Below are 20,826 nucleotides of genomic sequence, written 5' to 3' on the forward strand. Positions count from 1 at the left end.
AGACGGGGCGGCTGAGGGGCTCGGGTGCAGTCAGCTGCTTTCATTCAAGTCAAGTCCACCTCCTTTTGGGACCCAGATGGGAGAGGAGGCTGAGATGGGAGAGAAGGTTGTGTGTGGAAGAGCAAAACTTGTGCTTGCTGTTCGTTATGGACCCATTGCTACGTGAAATGCAGGAATTGCTGGGGAAGCTGCTGGGTGGATAATCTGCTCCAGGGCTGACCCTGGAGAATCTGCGCTCCTCCGCGGCACAGCTGAGGGCCTCTCGGTTTGGGGAGCTTGTCTGCAAGCATTTAAAAATGGTTAATTTAAACCAAGTATTAAATTAAATCCAAAAGCTCTGAACAAATTCTAGAGCTTACCTTTCCAGAAGGATCTGCCAGATCTCTCTCATCACATCGCTCTTGAGGAGAAGTGTCACTGAGATGGCAGCTCCCATGGGGAGAGATGGACACAGCCTTGAATGAAGTGCCAAGACCTTGTTGGAGCTGTTGGAGACTAAATGGAAAATCCCTTTCCCAGATTGCAGCCCTGTTAGTAATGCTGGCCACCAAAGTTTCCCTATCAAGACATCAAAGGGAGGATTCAGAGGTGTCTCACTAGAGTAAACCTGGCTGAGAATGAAGGTGAAGTCGAGCGAAGCAGGAGCCAAAAGACGCCCTAGAGAGGGGCTCTGTTTTAAAGCAGAGGCTGGTCGGGAGAGGCTGCGTGTCCTCAGGGGCGCAGCGTCTCCCTGGAAGTGCTGGCAGGTCTGGGAGAGCGGGATGGTTTTGTGCAGAACCCAAGTGCAGGGAGCACCACACGGATGGTGCCATGGGAGGCAGCAGCTGGAACCCTCGTCCCCTGCCTGATGCCCGGGGCTGTCCCCTGCTCCGGGCAGCTCTGCCGTGCCCGGGCAGGATTCGGATGCCAGCGCAGGGGGTGCCGGTGGCCCCTCGGGCCCCGGCTCGCGGGCCATGTGCGTGGCAGCGCCGTGGGCCGCGGCTCGGCAGCACAATGCAGGGCTTCTTTCGCTGCGCTCTTTCCGGGTTTGTTCTGCAGCTGTGGAGTTTGAATGTTAGTGTTTAAACAAGCTGGTATTACACAGGAAACGGCCACCTCCACAGGCCCCCGCAGGCTCGTAACATGGGGTCATTGTACTCGATATTAATCACCAGGCGGGCCCGCTCCCCCAGTGAAGATGGTGCCTTAGGCGGGAGCGCCCGGGCTTCGCTCCCGGGGCCGGTGAGGACCCATTGGGGACCCACTGGGGACCCGGTGGGCAGTGGCTCTGTCCCTCGCCCGGCTCTCCGTGCATCCCGTGGCCGCGGTGCAGCCCCGGGCCGCGCTCCAGCCCCTGCACTTGGCCGTGCACTTGCGCGGCGCTCGCGCCGTCGCCGGCCCGGGCTGCGTCCTGTCGGCCCGCAGCTGGGCTGCGCTCGCACTGACAGCTACATTAAACCTGGAATCCTGAGGCAATAAAAAAGAAATTAACTCTTATTTTTTTTTCCTGTCCTAGAGGAATAAGCAAATGTAAATGCGCCTGTTGGGAAGTGAATGAACCCCCGTTCGGAGGAAAGACCTCGCGCTAACCCCCCGCTCGCTTCCTCGGCTAAAAGCCCCGGGAGCCGCGGGCCGGGGCTGCCTGCGCGGAGGGACTCGGCACCGGGGCACTCGCAGGTGGCTTGGAGCAGAGGCTGCAGCGCAGGCGGGTGACATAAGGCAGCAACACCTGGCCTGGGAAGGGAGAAGGCGCCCGAGGGGGCTCGCGGGGACCCCGCGGGCTTGCAGGGCAGCGCTCGCCGACCAACTCGGTGTTGAGAGCTGCCCGGGAGGCAAAGGCAGGAGGTTGTCGGCCCCTCTCGCTGCTGTTGCTGCCTCCGCGGCGCGGGAGGAAGGCAGGGGAGCGGCGGCAGAGCCACCCTGGCTGCCCCTAGGGCGGCTCCATGGGGTGCTGCGCATGCCAGGGTGCTGTGGGTGCTGCACAAGGAACCAGGGCGGCTTCAGGAAAGGGAGCTGGAGTGGAAACTTAACGCGTCCAGCGCAGAGGACAGATGTGGCGAGGCACTACGGGCAGCCCGGGATGAGGAGCACAGTGACAGCGACTGCTCTCACGCTCGGGTCAGGGGCTGCCGTGCGGGGACGGCCCCGGGGCTGCGGCGCGGGGCGAGGAGGGGAGGTGACGAGGCGCAGGATTAGCTGCCAGGGATGTTCGTGGCAGCAGTGGCAGCTCGGCCACTGTCCCCAGGGCGCTTTTTAGCACTGTGTGTGAAACCCATTGCACGGTCAGGGCTTCACCATCTCTCATCCCTGCTCTGTCTTGCCCCATGTCCTACCACTCTCTCTGCCTCCCTGCTTATTTCTGCCTCTGGTTGCAGCCCCGTTTTGGAGGGTTACAGGTGAGGTCTCCGCTTGGCTTTTCCCCCCTTTCCTCCACGCCAACCCCATGCACCTGGCTGCGAGCATCCCCTGCGCGGGTACCGGCAGCGCTGCTGTTTTCCCTGTGGATCCAGGCATCCTCCCTGCCCACCCAATACCCGGGGCACCGTGTGCCAGGGCTCACACAGCCCGGCCGGGGCACCGGGACTGGCCGAGCCTGCCGGCCCCTGCGCATCTCCCCTGGGCACAGCTCGCCTTGGAGGTGGCCCAGAGCAGCCCTATCGCATCCGGTGCTTGTCTCTGCAGCCCGGGCCGGAGGATAAACTATCAGGGCTGTGGGGCAGTGGATCATTCCTCTTATTATTTTCTTCTTTTGCAGATAGGGGTCGTGGAAAGTTCAGTTCCTTTTAACCCTCGCAGCTCTGTTTATTTTCCAGCTGGTAGCACAAACGCAGCGTTTCCCATTACATCACAGAGGGCCTCGGACAGATCCCTCCGAAAAAACGTGTTGCAACTGTTTATTTTTTTCCATATTTAAACATTTCTGACAGCCAGACCTGGCCGAGCCAAGCGATGGAGCTTTGTGAATGAACCCAGCTCCCGGTGTCTGTGCGCAGAGGGCTTTGAAGGACCTCATCTCCTCGGCCGCGCGCTGGCCGGCGCTGCCTCGGGGACGTGGGCGACTCTCTGCGTTACATGTGTGCTGATTACGTGCCGGGCCGTGATTAATGGCCGCTCGTTCTGCCTGGCTCCCAGGACGCTCTTGAAAACAAGATGTTTCATTTCAGTGCGCTTTCCTGGTACATTGATTCCCGTAAATAACCCGGCGCAGACTCGGTCCACCTGGAGCAGTTCAAAGAGCAGGGGGGCCTCCCCGCAGCCGCGCGGCGCCCGCGGCCACTGCAGCACCCCCGGGTGCCCGCGGCACCCTGCACCTTGCAGGGCTCACAGGCCACCCGAGCCCTGCGTGGGCGCTCGAGGAGGGCGCGAAGCCGAAGCGAGCGCCCCGGGCCCGGGTGTGAGCGGCCGGACCAAGGAGCATCGGGCTGGGCTGGCCGCGGCTCCCGGCGGGCTTGCGATTGAGCAAGAGGCGGCTCCGCTGCCATCTGGAAGGAGCCCGGCTGCCGTCAGCCCCACGCGGGGGAAGCGGCCTCCCGTGCCCGGGGAGGGCGAAATGCCGGGAAGCGCCGGCTCCGGAGCCCGGCCCGGCGCTGCGGGATGGGCAGCCGGCGTCCCCTCGGGGATGAGGGGCCCCAGCCCTTCCGGGCTCCCCTTGCAGCGCCCACTGTCGCTCACGTCTCTCCCGCTCCTCACAGGGTCTCGGAGGACGTGTGGGCGACGCTGGCCGACTTCTGCAACGTCCTGACCATGGTGAATCAGTCGGAGGTGCCCTTGTACAAGGACCCCGACGAGGACCTGGCCCTGCTCAGCCTCGAAGAGGACCGGCTGCTCTCGGGCTTCGTCCCGCTGCTCGTCGCCCCTCAGGAGCCCTGCTACGTGGAGAGGACCTCGGACAAGGTCAGCAGTAGGCCAAACATCCCCCCTCGATTCCTCCAGACTTTTATTCTTGGGAAGTTTTTCTGTGCAAACGGAACACGATTAAGTCATTGAGAAGGGTGTTAAGGGAAAATATCGACCTTTCAGCCGCTGACATCCAGCGCTCTGTGTCATGAAAACCCCTCTCGACTTCCTCTGGTGTGTGTGTGCGCGCTGGCATGTTGTATATACGATCATTTCCTCACTTGTTTAAATAGTGCAGCTTGTGTTGGCAGTGCTCTCCGTGCACTCCAAATGGTTTGCATCATGCTTAAAGCACCCTCCCCCTCCCCCCGGCCACAAAACTCGCCGTTCGGAAAGAAGCCAGGACTTTTTTCCTCCTCTAAAGAGGAGAGTGATAAATAGGTGACTAGAGAGAAGCAGACACCATGTGTTAACGTACAAAAGGCTTTTAGGAATATGAAGCATTCCCCACTGCCCGCTCTCTATTTTCCTTCCTTTGCTCTAGGAGCCCGCTCGAGGCTGAACTTTCCTTGGGCTGTTTGTTTTTAGAATAATGAAATCAGTTCCCTTGTTGATGTGGGGTTTGGGGGCTGCGCTCTGCCACCACCTGGCCAGAAGGGACCTTGGGGGCTGCGCTCGGATAACGCGCTCGGGCCCCGTGGGGACGGACGAGGCGCGATGGCATTTGCGTCACAGGCCCTCGGTGGCCCGCGGGGATGAGAGGGGCTCTCTGCAGCTCCCTGCTTGGAGGCAGAGCTGCAGCACCAGGTCCTCTGCTCTCCCAGAGCTGCCGCGCTGCTTCCCAGCGTGTTCCGGGATGGATATGAATGGGCGGAGAGGCAGGGGCTGCTTCCCTGCGATGGCAGCGTGCGCTCCCCCTCCTGCTGCTCCTTTTCTGATGTGTCTGTGAGAAATTCGGGACCTGTGTCAAGGGCTGCCGCCGCGGTGCAGCTTTCCCTTTGCTTCCCTGCCTGCCCTGGCCGTGCCCACAGCAGTGCCCACGGCGGCGGAGGCAGTAAACCCAAGAGCTCTCCCGCTTTGGGAAAGCATCTTATTCCAGGTGAGAAAACTCCACTGTGGAGAGAGGAAAAAAGAAAAAAAACACATTTTAAGACTCTATTTGAAGGGCTCAAAATATCACACAGGGAAGTTGCTCTTTCTGCCCCATGGAAGCTTGTCTGTCCAGGCAGTCGACCTGGGCAAACGTGCGACCCTGGCACCTGCAGCCCTGATCCCGGGTGCCCAGGAAGCAGGTCCGTTCAGAGCGTGCCCCGGGATGGGGTCCGTCTCCATCCGCCTCCTATGAGGGCGCAGCCGCTTCTTCAGAGTGCCATCTACCTGCCCTGCCAAGCACTTGCGCTCCGGAGTGGCTCCGGAGCGGCTCCATCCCAGGGCTCACCTGAGCCCTGTTTCTCGCTTCCCCCTTTCCCCTTGGTTTCTAGCTCTTCATGCAGCAGCTGCACGGCAGGGCTGGTGAGAGAGGTGCCTTTCTAGCCGAGCGGTGACTGCACAAACCTCAGGGACTTTGAGACCTCCCGGTGCCTGTTCAACCCCGCCGGGAGGCTGAAGAGGCAGCGCAGACCCCAGGCAGGCTGGGCTGCCCCATTTCTTAGGTCTCCTCAATGGATTTAGTTTGTTTTTGAAACTAGGATCCCACCCAGCATGATAGGAAACACCCTACACCCTGTGCAGGTCTCTGGTCCCCTAGTTTGGGTGAGTTAAGCTGGGCCCAACTGCATCGTCCTGTCCCCGTGTCCCTGCCCAAAGCACCGAGCGTGTCCCACGCAGGTGGGCAGAGGGGACCACGGCTCCCTCCACCGTGCTGAGCAGAAGCAGCAGGTTGGGCAGGGTCTGTTCTCAATCCAGAGCTGGTCGGTGTTTTTATTAATGTTCTGAGCAGGGAAACGGCGAGCGTGCGTATTCCCCAGGCAACGCCAAAGAGGATCAAGGGGAGACTAGTGAGACTGATCAGACATCTCCAAAGCCTGATTCCCAAGGAGAGACCGAAAGAACCCTGGGGCTCTTTAGAGAAGATCCAGGGAAAATGATGTAAGCTTTCAATTACAGAAAAAAACTGTTGCAGAGAGAAAGAGAACAAGCCCCGCTCCAGCTCCGCGCTGCGTGCCACGAGCAGGAATGGGTGCAAATCGCAGCCGAGCAGATTAGGCTTAGACTTTAGGAAGGGCTTCATAGCAGAGGGTAGTTCAGCCCTTGGAATAGACTCCTTGGAGAGGCTGTGGAACCTGTTCAGCGCTAGAGGTTTGTAAGAGCAGGCTGGGTGGCACTCGCGGTGGAGCGTGGGGAGAGCAGAGCTGCCCTGGGAAAGGAGGGCAAGTGGCCTCTCTGGACCCCCCCAATCCATTTTAGGGGATTCGGTAGTAGATTCGGTGGTGCTAACGAAAGGACCTGGCGTGGCAGCTGTGTGACTGCGCTCAGATGGGCTCCGCAGACCCTCTCCAAACCCTGCACGTGTGGCTCGGAGGCATGGAGCAACGAGCCTGGCACGAGCGACGCGGGGAAGAGGCAGAAAGGCAGCGCCCGCTGCCGAGCAGCCCGGCCCGCCGGGGCTGCAGCCAGGCCCGCTGCAGGAACTTGCCCCTTCTGTGCACTTCTCGCTGGTTGCTGGCTGCCTCAGCTGCAAGCAGGTGAGAAGTGGTATTTCCGTTCAGCAGTGACTATTTTCAGTACTGATTTTTCATTCCTGTAGAGCAAGTGGGTTTTTTTTTTTTTTTTTGCGCCCAATTTCCTTCTCTCAGATTTTTAACCTTGGCTTTATTTTCGGACTAAGTTCATCATAGTTCTCTGCTGGAGAGGCAAAGTGCTGCTGTTTGCATGACACCCCGTGAGTATTGTGTGAGCTGGGAGCAGGATTTTCCTATAGCCAAGTGGCTCTGAGAAACTGCTCTGCGATACCTTCCCTATGAGCTGCGTGACTGTTAAGGCACCTTGGACTCTTTACAGCGAGGATAACGTCTCACCTTGCTTCCTGATGCTCCATGTTCTTACCCCCTTGTTTTGCACCACTGTTTCTTAATGCATTTGGAAAAATTCAGAGGAAAGGAATCTGTCTAAAAGCAAGATAAGGGTATTGAACTTAAAATGGCTATTGGCTCTATCCAGAGGATGGGTGTTTTGTAAGTCGGATAGGACAGACACTGTGCTGGCCACTTCTTTCTCTTCTCCAAGTCCCATTTAGTGCATAGAGTGCTGCGTTCAGCCAGCGTTTCTCAACAAGTTGTTGAGCATTTGGCCTGGCTCTTATTTTGAGTGAAAACGCTCTGCCTGCTTTCACTGCCATGAAGCTGCGCGTTCAGATTCCTGCTGGAGCCAGTGTGATGCCGAGAGCTTCCCGGCGTCTCCCGCGCTGCCGCTGAAGCTGTAACCAAGAAAAGCTGGCTCCGGGGTGAGCATAACTTGGTGCTGTTTTCCTGGGCGTATGTTGGGCAGATCTCCCTGCAGCTTGTGTGATGGAACACCATCGAACGTACCAGTCAACAGCAAACTATGCAGCCTGGTGCCTGAGCTGTCAGACCGCGTCTGCAGCGCTCGCAGCCGAGGGAGACGCTGCCAGGAATGGGAGCGCTTGGTGCTCGCGCGAGGGCAGGGAATAACGGTGTGGCTGAGGAGCAGGGAGGAGGAGAAGGTCACGAGCGTGGGTTCCTCGGAGGTGTCTGGTGCTTATGATGGGACTTTCAATGGAAAACACTTGGGCTGTGTTGAGGTTAGAGCAAGTTTGAGTGATGGTTCATCCGAGCCGTGCGTGAGTCTGTTCCTGCGCTGCAGCACATGGCATGTTCTGAGGATCCCAGGCCACGTCCTGCTTTCTTCAGCCGAGGAAATAGCTGAATATTGTTGGTGGCCCGTGGAGCTGGTGGCCAGGCTGGAGCAGGGCTGGAGGTTGCGCAGTGGGGAGCAGAACAGGAAGGTCCTTGTCCTCCATGTGGCCACACATCACCACCCGTCCCTGCAGCCCCTGATCACACACTGCCACATGCCCGGCCGGGGAGACGTGGAGGAGAAAGTGTTAATGTCCCTTCCCACAATAAAACTCTCTGCATGGGGGGTCCTGAAACCAGAGCCTCTCTCTCCTCCCCCAGCCCTGACACACGTTAATAAAAGGTTTTTAAACGCCAATAAAAAGGCAGCAGCCCCAGCTCACCAGGTCCGGGGCCCAGGGTCCTGGGGAAGGCACTTCACAAATGTGTTTTTTGCATTTTCAGGCTTTTGGCTGGTGAATAAGATTGAGGAGAAATACTCCTTCCCCTGATAACAATACAGGGAGACGCAGGATCAGCAGTGTGTGGATTAAAACCAGACGGTGCATGATTAATACATATGCTTATAGGGCTAGTCACTGTGGTTCCCTCCTCTGAAACAGAAAGGCAGCACTTTTTTTTTTCCTTTTTTTTCCCCTCTTTTTGCATGTACATGCTCAAGCAGCCTGTCTCCCATACCCACCGCTCAGCCCCACAAGTAAGTGTGCAAACGGGAGGCTCTGGAAGGTAACTCGGCTGCACTGTGCCGTCCGGAACGCTGTCCAGAGCACGGACGCCGGCTCGCGCGGGGCTCCTCCACCTCCGGGGTGGCCAGAGAGGTTTTCACCCTTGCTGAGGTTGCTCTTTCACCTGTACCCGCTCACCTGTCAGGGCAGCTCGCCGAAAACCTTAGCTCTGTTCTCTTTGAAAAGCACACATCTTTCCTCCTCTGGACTCTCCAGTGCAGATGGACGTTTCAGCTTTTCCCCTCGCTGTAATTCCCTCATCATCCTCTGGATTTGCAGAGTTAACAGCATTTGAATTAGCTATTTAGGAGCTGTTTTGTAGTAGGCTTGGGCTAAAATTAGTCCTGTTATTCAGTTCCCATATTTACACTATTTCAGTCGTCTTAAGACTTTCAGATATCTCTTGGCAATGTGCAGTAGCGTCTGATGCGTCTCAAAAAGAGAGTCCCGGGTTTAAAAGTCCGTGAGGAATGAGTGTCCATGTGATGGGACTCTGCCATGCTTCTAAAACCCAGAAATTTTGTGTTTTTTGAGCCCTGGTGCCTCCTGGGCTGTCAGGGATGCAATCCGTGTTAGAGCAGCTACGTTACAGCGATTTGGGGAGGACTTGCAGGGCAGGAGGAAGGGCAGCAAGACCAGGACCCTGAGAGGATGAACTCGTCGTAAGCAGAGAGAAAACCCCGGTGCGTGGATGTAGCTGTTTTCTCAGCATCCTTTCCATCTTCCCATTCCATAGCCTTTGAACATCTCCCCTCCAGCTGGCAGGGAGTCACACTCAGCCCATGAGAGCGAGAGCTTCCAGCTCGGAGTTGGGTCCAGAGAGGAAAAGGGAAACTGTGAGCAGTGATCCGAGCCCCAAGGAGGAGAGTCCAAGGAGGAATCATCCCTGAAAAACTCCTTCCATCGCTGCCTGCGTTGCTTTCCAAAGGAACGTGAAGGGTCCCTGCCACACACAGCCCTGCTCGAGCTGGGGCTTGGCAGGGGCTGCCAGCCCCGAGGCAGCAACGAGGAGCGTTGACGTTTGCTGACCACCGTCTGAACCGCCTCCCGGCCACCACCTTCCCTTTCATGTGGTGTCTTTGGGCTGGAGAAGGCAGCCAGGCTAAGCCGTGGGTCATGCTGGAAGATGATATCATTAGGGGAGAGAAGAGAGGCTGGGTTTTGTGCCAGCGAGGAGGTAACGTGTAGATGCCACCCTCCTTTGCCAGCGCCTGCCTGCTGGAGTCTGTGTCCTGCCTCGCCAGGTGTCACCAGCAGTGTCCTTAGTGCAAAAGGACACGCGGTGGCCGTGTGCCCTGGGCGTGCGTGGCCGGGGAGGCTGCGCTGGGCTCTGTTGTATTTGCACTTTTTGGAGTTATTTTGAACACGCGTTTATAGAAACGGGGCACAAACGCTGTCCTAGCGGCGGCTGCTGCACGGCTTAGGATTCGCAGGGCGTTTTCCAGAGGGATATTCGGATCGTTTGCTTTGGGTTGTTAAACACTGTTTAAGCAGAAAAACTTTGGAGCGTGTTTTTAAAAGTGCCTTTCTGCAGCTGAAGGGAACTCGCTGCAAACAAGCCCCGCTGTTGCACGAGGACACAGAATACAGCCCTGGAGAAATCTGCAATGTGGAATAATAGTTCAGGCTCTTAAAAGGGGGGGTGGGTTTCAAAAAAAAAAAAAAAAAATCCTGCAATAAATCTAGCGAGTGGAATCTGAGGGAAATGATCCCATCTGGAAAACTCCAGCGCTGGTGCTGCTGAAGGCTTAAGGAGCGCTGCAGATTGCAAAAAGCAAACCCTGCAGCCTGAGGATGACAGGCCTCTTAATTGATGTCCATCGCAACTGGTACTCTGCCAGTTTATGTTGGCCACCTTCCAGCGTGCTGTAATTTGGGGGCCAGGTGTGAAGCGTTTCTGTTCCGTCTTGTTCCCAAGCACCTCCAGAAGCCTCCCGCGTCCCACCGGAGGCTGCAGCCCTGTAGGAAGCAGCTGTACAGGTAGAGGTGAAGGGAAATGTCACAGCTGGGCGCGGGCGGCCCCGCTGGGCGCCCCGGGGGTGCCCGCTGTCCCCCGCACACCTGCCCGTCTGTCAGCAAGGTGCGCGAGGGAAGCGCCCGCTGCTGCGCCCGGCCCGGGGCCCCTCCGCACCTCGCGGGGTGTCCCGGCCCTCAGGCGAGCGAGGGAAAATCCACCGGGAATAAGGGCAGGCCGTGTGGGAAGCACCGGGCCTTGGCTTGGAATTGCCAGGGCTCCGAACCCCTCAGGATCTTTCTGGGGGGCTAATTTCCATCCCTGCAAAGTGTGCGTGTTCTTTCCTGATTCTTCTTTCCATTTCCACTAACTGGATCGGGAATCCTCCACCGCTCAGTCCCCTCTATAGTCACCCATCCCGAGTCCCCCCATCCCCACCTCCCCCTTGGATAGGACTCCATCCCGGCTCTATTTGATGCCCGGGTAGCCCCCACGGCCACCGGTTCCCCCCCACGCCGCCGTTTGCAGCAGCTCCCGCGCGTTCCCGGTCGCTCCCGCAGCGCGACGCCGCGTACGGCTGCATCGAGCAGCACGTCCTTTGCTCGCAGCCAGGGCAGCAGGCTGAATTTTCTGTGCATTTCTGACTTACTCTCTTCAGAGATTAGCAGAGGAGGAGACAGTGCCTGATCTATAGATTGGTCGGTAAAGATTTTTCTTGCTCCGGGTCACGGAGCCGGTTTAATCAGCACAAGCCCTGTGGTTTTGCCCTGTGGGCCCTGCTGGCACTGCCCTCCTGTCCCCACTCACGTTGTGAACCCTCTGCTGACCAGGCTGCCGTGCAGGCTGTGTTTGTGCCCTGTGGTCTGTGGCACGGGAGCTTTTCACCTCCTCTCACTCCTCTGCGCAGAGGTCTCAGACACGTGTGAGTGGTCTCAGACACTCCGGCACAGCATCGAGCTGCTGAGACGGGGTAGGAGGCAGAGCGGGAGCTCGGAGCTGCAGGAGGGCCCTGCCACGGCCGAGCATTAACAGAACCCGGGGCAGCTGCTATGGAAGGCAGGAGCACGAGGTCTGCTCGGGAACACGAAATGTGCCCTCTAACCCTGCGCCCTTGTGCAGACCTGGAGTCCCCGGCTGTTTCGCCTCCCCCTGCACCGCAGAGGTGCTGCTGTGAGAGCTGCAGCCTCCTCCGAGGTGAGGAACCACCTGCCAACGTGTTAAGACCCAGTTACACATGTTCTCTTAACGCGTCTGGTGGTGAGCGTGAGAGGGGCTCTGTGGTCTGGGGAGGACTTATGGGCAGGTAGGAGGTAGATGTTGATGGACTCGGTCTCTCCTCCCTTTGAGATTCCTCCTTGCTGGCCCGTGTGGCGAGTGAGCGATGCCCTGGTGCCTGGGGGAGCCTCCCTTGACCTGCAAGACTTTGTTTCCTTGGCTATAACCTAGTGTGTGAGTTGTCGCTGCCCCCCAGATCTCGCTGCTTTGCACCCTCAAGGTCCCTGGCTTTGGCTGGAGGAGCACGAGGTGCTCGGCGCTGTGGAGGATACGTGCTGGGGAGCCTCTCCTTTCGCAAGAACTCCAGCAGCACACGGCATTTCCAGCCCTGGATCTATCCCATTTCCCCCAGCCTTGGATCCACCTCTGCCTCTCCTCCAGGCTCGTCTTGGACGGGACGTTTTAGCCCCTCTGTCAGCTCCAAGCAAGCCAGGCAGTCTGGATGGGATGCGTGTGGACCAACATGTGTGCTGTTCCTCTGCCAGGGCAGCACAGTTCCACTCTGGTGTCAGCAAAAGGCTTTTTTTAAAGTGTTTTCTGGAAGCGTGATGTGATCATCGCAGGCTGACAGAATAAATCAGCCTTGTCCCATGCCTGGTTTTGGTCAGTGCTGGATCTTCTTGTGCAGATCAGATGATGCTCGTTGTCCAGCATCCTCCTTTCTGTCTTCCTCAGGCCGGGTTTATGTAACGGGATGGAAAACGTGTTTGTGTTCAGTCCTTTCATCCTCCAAAGGTCCCATGGATTCCTAGCACAGACTCTTAAGAAATGGGAAACGTGTTTTTCAGGAGATTTGCTGACCTGGGGGCAGCACCAGCCTGGGTCAGTGGAGTGATCTAAGGGAAGAGAGACAAAACCTGAAGTCTTCCTTGCGGACACGAGTCTGCTGTTGAGATGCAGCTGGATTCTGTGCCTGGCGTTCGTTTCCACTGGGTTTTTCAGCTGGTTGTGGCCCAGCTCCTGCCCCATTGGCACTTTTTTGCATGGCACCTAGTGGCACAAAACCTACCTGTAGCTGTAGAAGAGACATTCCCCTGTGCCTTTGGTGCATCCAGAATGACATAGCAGAGCTGAGACCTCTTGGAATTTGCTGATTAGCCTGTAAGTGTATTGAAAGGCCTCATTAAAACGCCATTAATGCTGGACCCCTTCCCAATGAGCCATCTCTTATTGCTACCCAGAGAAACCTGGAGGAAATGGAAAGGCTGCTGCTGGTGGAGCCGTTCCCTGGGCATGAAGCGTGGACTCGCCGTGGAGCAGCTTTGCGGTGCTGCGAGACTTAATGTGGCGCTTCTGAACGTGGGAGAGGGCCTCTTGCCTCCTTGCCTCTGTTTTTGCCCACCCAGATGCTCAACGGTTGCTCAGACTCTGCCTTAGTTGCTAAACTCCATCCTAAGCCTTGCTGCTCACCTTGGCCCATGCCTGAGTTTTGGGTGTGAGCCTCATGTTCAGGCATTTCCTATGGTGCAGCGTGCATGGAGCGGCGCTTGCCCGCGCTGCCAGCGTGGTATCCAGCAGCGTGGCCATTGGAAAGGACCTCAGGAAACCTGGAGAAAAAAAAAAAGGGCCCAATTAATAACGCCGCATTGTTATCTGCACTGAGAAAGATCCCCGTCCCGGGAAGCGTGCCAGAGAAGGAGACTCGGAGGAATGCAGGGAGTGGCCGGCCCAAATAGCAGATGTGTATCGGCTCCGTCTCTACGGGAGACGGAAGGTGACCCGTGTCATCGAGCTCCGGCCACGTCTCGGAGCCCGCGCTCTTTGCGCCGATGCCGAATCCGAATTGAGCCGGGACCATGCCGGAGGGCAGTGTCGTCATCTTCCACATCCCCATGCAAAAGAGAAGAGCCCTCCGTGCTCTTCCTCACTGTTTCGTCTTCCTCCTCGTCCCTGAGGTCGCGGCGCTTCGCAGGCATTAGCGACCCTGTCTCCACAACACGTTATGCCATAAGGAAAAGCCATTTCCTCGTTAGGGATTGGCAGCAGAGGTACGCGGGGCTCGGGGACCGAGCCGGCTCCCACAGGAAGCCTTGGCTTCAGGATGAGAACAAATCCCCGAGACCCAGAATTTCGGCCGCAGCCCCAGGCCGCCCTCGTCCCTTAGGAAAACGGGGGCACTGAGGGAAGGGTCACTTGGAAATGTTTAAATTCTTCGCAGACATCAGTGTTTGCTACCATAAATGTTACAGGAGCAAAGCTACTGCTGGAGGTTTAGCTCAATCTGCAGCAGAACATTAGAAAGGCTGAAAATATGATCGTATAATTTAATCAGATTTTTCCCCAGAACATATTTGTAAGTATTGACTTAGAAATAAGGTAATGTCCATAATTTATGTTGCTGAATTAACAAACTTTGCTGTTAGATATTGCATCTCACTGTTTTACATGAACCATTTTCTCCGCAGTGCCACAAGCATTTGTCTGTAGTTTTACATATCATAATTTCCCTGTAACTAGGGTAAATGGAGGCACATACAAAACAACACTTGTTTTCTGAGCAGTTATTGCATACCTGCTTTGCTTAGCTTCTGAAATTTCACTTTGGTATTTATCTTAAGAAAGGGTATAATACTTAGTATAGCATTTACTATAGTTATTGAAGAGATTTATGCCTATAAACAAAAGAAAATAAGAGTTTGCTGCATCTTTCTGATACCGTGTCAGCTCATCTAATATCTTTCCCCCGGGTGATGCTTCATTTAGAAAAGTGGTTCCTGGGTGGTGCTTTGCAGGAGGCATCAGGGCCGGGAATACGACGCTCTGTTTTGGAGCTGCCACAGTGACCTACCAGGGACAGGCCACATTTTTGGTGCTGAAGTCACTTTTGAAAATCATATTTGCGCTCTCACCTGGATGCTTCTCGAACCGGTGCCCACCGCCAGCTATATATTGGTGTATTTGCGTATCTGTTGTTGTATATATGATACTGTTAGCTGCCTGTGGGGTTACTTAAGCAAAGCTATTGTGTTTTTTCAGTGCAGGGTCTGTCCTGATGAGCTCAGATGGGCGTCTCGTGCGGATGGACACTTGGTGTTTGGTCGGCGTGGTGCAGTGCGTAGCACCCACTCACTGCAGGGCAGGGGACTGGAGCCTGATTTCCAAGCCTTTATGAGCCTGATCCATGTCAGTGAAAATCTTGGGGTTTTTTTAGGGACTGTGAATACCCATTTCTGGAGATTTCAGGAGAGATCCATGTGGAGAGAGTGGAAATGCACTTGGACTGCTCTGGCTTCCCTGCCCTTGCTGCACTGGGCAGTGTGGCCTGCACTGGCTTTCTGGGCTGCTTTGGCAGCAGGAATGCACAAGAGGACCTGAGAATCCGTTCGTTCTTGTTCTTTCTGATGTCCTTTTGGCTTCTTCTGGTTAGGTGGAAGTTGGTCATCTGGCACGTATGTCCCTGCTTGAATAGGAGGGTTGGATGAGATGATCCCTAGAGGTCCCTTCCCACCTTGACCCTTCTGTGATTCCACTTGGTTTTGGAGAACGTCTTCCTCCCACGGTGACATCTAAGCATCTTCAGCCACCAGTCTGAGGAGACAGCGAAGGCTCGGTTGTGGGTGACATTCTGCCCCCCTGCGCCCCTGGCCGTCCTCCCTTTTTGAGGATAAAAGCCACTGCTTTGGACAACCGTTTATTTAAATAGCTTTTGCTTGTTTGTTTTTAATGTTTGGTGAGTCTTTTTTTTCTTTTTTTGTCTAAAATGAAATGTCTGGGGATAGTGAGATGTGAGGACAGGAACGAAGCTGCTGGAGCTTCCGAGAGACCTAGAGCAGACGTGCCAAGGGAAGAGTCCCTGTCACGCAGGGCCAGGATGCTCCCCTCGTACAAACGGCACTGACTGGACTGCTCCTGATCTCCATGCAATCCTCCAGGCCCACGTTAGGACTTCAGGGTGTTCTGTGGATGAGAAGGAAGCCTGGGGACTGGTTGCCCTTCCAAGTTGTGTTGCAAGGACTGTGCCCTCCTTGCTGGGGCAGCGCTGTCCCCTTCGTGCAGGCACCTCGCTCCTTCTGTAGCTAGCGGGTCTCATGTTCCCTCGGGCAGGATTCCCGCTTTGCAGCTCTTCCCAGATTTCACCTCGGTTTCCCCCTTTTTAATAGGAATGCTTGGCCTCTTGCACTCAGGCTCGGGGAGGAGCAGCTCGTTGCTGGAGCTGGCCTGGTGCCAGATGTCATCACTTCAGGCAGTGCCACGCTGCACATCTTCAGCAGTTTGAAACGGAGAGACGGAGAGAGACAGATAAGATCAGCAGCTTTAGGTGATGGCATTGTTTCAAATAAACCATGCATGACCCAAAGCTTCCACTTCAAATGGGGAATGAAATTGCTTCATCCTTTGACAGCTCGCTCCATGAAAGAAATTTATCTTCACTTAATTGCTTTAGATCCCAAGAGGCTGTGTACAGTAATTTCTAGGAGATAATTATATCAAATTAAAAAAATATGTGACTCTCCAACTGCTGCGCGTGAGCACGGTGGCCAGAGAGCAGGGAGGGAAGAGGCACCAGCTCCGAGTGACGCTCGCAGGTCCTCGCGGCGCCGACCGCGGCCACCACGGCCACCATGGGACCCCCGTCGTGAGTGGGTGCTCGGGGCCCTGGTCCCCCCTCTAAGGCGGCCACGGCTCCCGCCGCACGTAGCTTGGAGCTTGGGGACAGCAACCCTCGCGAGGCAGAGCTTGGCACTGCCTTCATCCGGTTGTTTCTCCTGTGGAGCTGTACAGCAGAGCTGAGGAACAAGAAAGCTTGTTGATTTAAAAACATGTATATTTAGAAGCAGAGTGTAAACTTCCTGCCCAGGCTGGGATTGGATTCTGGGCTATGTTTGAGTTTCCAGTTTTCATTTCCTTTGCCCTCGTGCTTAACATTGTGTATCTCTCAGAGTGTGCCCCAGCCTAATCTCTCCTTAACCCTCCCGCGCCCCACATTTTTCTCTCATTATTTGCACCTCGGCTGCAGTCGTTCCAGGAAGCGGCGCAGCTCCCTCCTTGTCACTCGGGACACAGGCAGTGGCCCGGCTGAGCGTGGCCTGCTCCGAGCCTCCTCCGGCCCTCTGGAAGTGGGACCCTTCCTGGAAGGGTGGCCTCACCTCCCAGGCAGTGGCAGATCCACACGGGGACTATGGCAGGGCTGGAGTTACTAGCAGTTGCTGGGCCTTGGATGAAGACGTTTTTCTTTTTGTCACTTGAAATCCTGACGGGATATCCCTCTAGTTGTGACTCATGGAGAAGCAGAATCGCTGCCCAGCTCCAGGAGGGGTAAATTGCTCCATCATCTCACTCTTCCTCTTTCTCTCCTTCGATTTCAACCAGGCTGCGTGCCCGCCTCGACCGCGCTGCGCGACGGCTCCTGCCGCTGCTCGTGCTGCACATCTCCTGGGAAGCAAAATGACTTTTGTTCCCCTAGGGCTGTGACAACATTTATTATTATTATTATTATTATTATTATTATTATTATTATTATTATTATTATTATTATTATGTGCAATCCTGCACGGGCTCTGAAAGGGTTGTCAACAGTCGTGGAGCAGAGCGCAGCTCCTCCCCGCGCCTGTGATGTGCGCGCGGGTGTTTGAAGTGCGGGGCTGCTTCAGCTGTTCCCAGGAAGTCTGCAGGGGATCTGCGTTTGGACGAAGGAGGTGAAGTCCCTGCGTGTTCCTGGAGGGGATCCACTCAGTGGGCTCTTTGATGTCATCCCCCTTTTTGGACTCACATCAAGCAAGCGCCAAAAAGAAAAAGAAGCGCTTTCGACAAAGAGAAGGCTGAGAAATGCTCGGCCTAGAACGTGCGCACCTGAGCACGGTGACCTGTGGCTGGCCCGGTGTTTGGGGCAGAAAACCACAACTTGAGCTGTGTGGGAGGCGAAGGGCATCTGCTTGCCCTTGGGCTGCTAGAGCCTGAGAGCTTGTGCTGTCAGGATGGCTGTTCCCATGTATCCCCGTGTTCCCTGGGGTTTCTCCTTGTCCGTTTCTCATGGTACAGCCGCAGGGCTCAGGTTTAATCGTATCCTGGCCCAGCCGCCCCAGCACTTCCAAATGGGTCACGCGTCCTGATCCCGACAGGTTTGTTGTTGTTTTCCCTCGTGCGAGGTGTTCGGCGAAGTGGACACCTCGTGCCAAGCTTCCCTCCTCGGCCACCCTGCAGCCCGGATACCCCCTGCCCTTTTGTGTCTCCTGCCGGGAGCACCCTACAAGGCTCCACTTCCCGAGTCCCACGCTCCCAGAGCAGGAGACGGGAGAGGAGAGGAGGTTTCTGGCGGTGATCTGCAGTTGTCTGACCAGGGATGCCCTTTTCCCCCCCAGCTCCAGGCCTGTCCCGCTGCTGCAGCCCTGTGATGCTGAGCAAGGGAGCACCAGGAGAGGGATGGCTGCAGAGGACAGTGTAAAGCAGGACTTGGCTAGGCACGGGGGACAGCTTGGGGGGCGGTTTAATATGGCCAAGCCCAGGCCATTTGGTCCCCGGGGCTGAGAGGGGACCCTGTGAGAGGGGCTTGTCTTTGGCTCCCTGTAAAAATTGCATTGGCAGCAGTCGCTCCGTCCCCATCCCTTTGCCCTTCCTTTCTCTTTCCTCTGCTCTCTTGACATACTTCTCTACTTGCTTTCCTTTTATTGCTCTTAGTGAAGAATATGTGACCTAAAGCCATTTCAGACACAGTTCTTGCTCTTAATGATTTCCAAGGCTAGCTCACAGCCAAAGCGGGGAGCCTTGGGGACGGGCCGCGGGGCGCCGGGTACCCGGTGCAGGAAGTGGCAGAGGAGCATTTAAGAACCTGGAAATACAAGTTGCTCTCATCTGGCTCGAAGCTGCTGCTCGCAGCACGCTCGGCTTTGTGTTTCAGAGGCCACGAGTGAATGAGTTAATGATGATCCCAGATGGCTGCAGAGTTTGCCTCTTGCCACCCCTTCCTGTTCCCCCAGGAGCTCAGATGGTGGCGGGAGATGAAGTAAAATTCTAGAGTTTATTGTAAAGTTCATCTCCCTCCCGAAATCGTGCTGCAACTTGCGCGTGCTGCGCTGGCAGCTTCAAGGGGATGCTACCTGGTAATTAATTAGTTGTCAAGAGACAGCCCAGAGGTTCCAAGTCTTTATATCCTTGCTAATAGAAATTGCTCTGATTACATTCTCCCCCCTGGCTGGAGGGCTGCGGGGCTCGGAGCAGGAGCTATGGTCCACGGGCAGCTGGAGCAAGGCTTCCTCTCCTTTGTTGGGACTCCTCCGAGCACGCTAGCACATGCTTCCCGTGAGCGGGAGCCCAGAGGGAGCCCCGTGCTGAGCCTGGCCTTTGCCAGCCCGTTCTGCTCGTGTTGCTCATCAAACACATCTCCTGGACCCTGCCACGCTTCTCCTGCAGCTCGGGGTCTGCTCTTGGCATCCCCAGCCCCACGGGCCTCGTCTGGTTTCTTCTCAGGGTCCCTTCTTCTGGACTTGGAGGAGTGCTCAGTGTCCGCAGTGACTCCTAGGGAGTTTCTCTCAACCTCACTTATCTTCCCTTCATCTTTGGTTTTCCTCTGTGCTACCAGAGTTGGTCTTGAGCAGATTTAAGGGGCTCTTTATGCAGAGAGAAGTGTATTTCTGGGTTGTGAGAGAGGTACCTGGATTTTGGGGTCTTGTCTCAGTCAGGGGAGCCTTGTGAGCTCCTGTGTGTGCAGCGCTGATACAGAACTCCATGGCCAGTGGTTTGTTAGGTGGCCGTTTGTGGTTTTGCCTGCTCTTCTGTGGGCTCTGTCACCATTTGCAGAGATTGTCGTCTTTCCTGACAACTCACAACTCTCCTTCTCCCCGCTGCTGACCGGTTCCCTTCTCCCCGGCCTTCCAGCAGCCTCATTGTCTCTGATGTCTTGAACAACGTTCTGCCCACCCAAAACTAGCCTCGTTGCAGGTGAATCCCGTCATCCATCTGAACCCTCTCCCTTTGGCTTCTCAGGTCAGCACCATCACCCTGGACTGAACAAGGTCCTGCTCCCGGCTGGGACACAGCCCTGCTCCTCCCCTGCAGCAGGACTCGCTCCTCTGCTCTTGTCTCTCCAGGAGGATGCACTGAGTCAGTCCAGTCTTGGTTCCTGGGAGGGGACCAGGGTTGCAGAGTGGCACTTTGGAGACCTTCCAGCAGTGACAGTGGCCCAGCAGCCATCAAGCTGGTGAGGGTCCCACCAAATGGAGACTGATGACTCCACTGGTGCAAAGTGTCGGTGGTTCCTGTCCCATCCCGGCGAGGAGCCCAGGCTGGAGCTGCCTGGTCCCGTCCTGTCCGAGACATCCTGGGTTTTCGGCCTGGAGCGGGCAGGGGCAAGCGGAGACGCCACGCGGGGAGCTCGGCTCCCGGCAGGCCCCGCTCCCTCATCCCAGCCTCATCCCAGCCAGCCCCCCATGCGGCGTCCCCGTCCCCGAGCGGTGCCGGATGCTCTCACGCCTCCCCTTCCCACCCCCGGGGAGCCCGCGCCGGGCCCACCTGACATATGGTCCCATCTCCTCGTGTTTAGTTAAGCGTGGGAGGACTCGCTGCTCGCCCTCCTGTCGCTCCTAAGCTATTGTTAGTGCTGATACGGGCCCGGCAAGCAGACGTGGCAAGTTTTACAAGCGAGGCTCTGTCCCCAGCAAACACAATTAGGATGTTAGTCTGCAATAGCTGAGGCGGGGAGAGATTCACAGGGGCTGCAAAGGGCATCGTCTAATGCAGAAGATGGAGACAAAGGCATTTTTAAGGCAGGAAATGGTGCAAATGAGGGCATGGGCTGCAGGGCTGGGAGGGCAGATGCGGAGCGGGGCAATAGGAGGGAGCCGGAGCGGGAGGCTGGAATAACCAGGGGAGCGGATGAGGCAGGTGAAGACGGAGCTGAGTGGGCGCCCGTTGTGCCGAGTGGCGAGGATGAAGAGTCAGGCTGTCCCCTGCAAAATGCCCACAGTTTGGAGCCTGCGAAGGAGGTGACAAATGGGGCCGGAGTGACACCGGCGCGTTGGCCGTGCCGTGCTCACGGAGCTGGCACCGAGGGACACCGGTGCACAGTGATTCAGTGCCCGTTCCCAGGGGAAAACAGGAGGCTCGTCCCAGTCGCGGCGCTCGGGCTGCGTTTTGGGCTGCTGGCTCCTTCCTTGCTCGGCTTTTCCAGCCTTGGATCTGCCTCTCGGCTTGTTTGCTTGCAGGGAATTCAGTTGTTTGCTCTTTCAGCTCGTGACCCGAGTGCCGTGGCGGGCAGGCACCGTTTTGAAGCCGCCACTTGGCGGCCACAGCTCTTGGAGTCGCGGAG

General features: G+C 56.5%; 1 protein-coding gene across 2 annotated transcripts in view; it reads left to right on the forward strand.

The window, feature by feature from the left end:
• The window catches only part of SMG6 (SMG6, nonsense mediated mRNA decay factor), a 98,439-nt gene that overhangs the window by 51,357 nt on the left and 26,256 nt on the right, over positions 1 to 20,826 (forward strand). The window contains exons 12-13 of one of the 2 annotated variants that reach the window (XM_026047979.1): positions 3,672 to 3,873; positions 19,506 to 19,556. In XM_026047979.1, the coding sequence (XP_025903764.1) occupies positions 3,672 to 3,873; positions 19,506 to 19,529 (226 nt within the window). In that variant the 3' untranslated portion in view covers positions 19,530 to 19,556. Of the gene's footprint in view, positions 1 to 3,671; positions 3,874 to 19,505; positions 19,557 to 20,826 lie in introns of those variants that run through there. The other variant, XM_026047980.1, reaches the window with a different exon arrangement.

The sequence above is a fragment of the Nothoprocta perdicaria genome, unplaced genomic scaffold (genome assembly GCF_003342845.1).
Source record: "Nothoprocta perdicaria isolate Ctin4 unplaced genomic scaffold, notPer1 scaffold_50, whole genome shotgun sequence".
Lineage (NCBI taxonomy): Eukaryota > Metazoa > Chordata > Aves > Tinamiformes > Tinamidae > Nothoprocta > Nothoprocta perdicaria.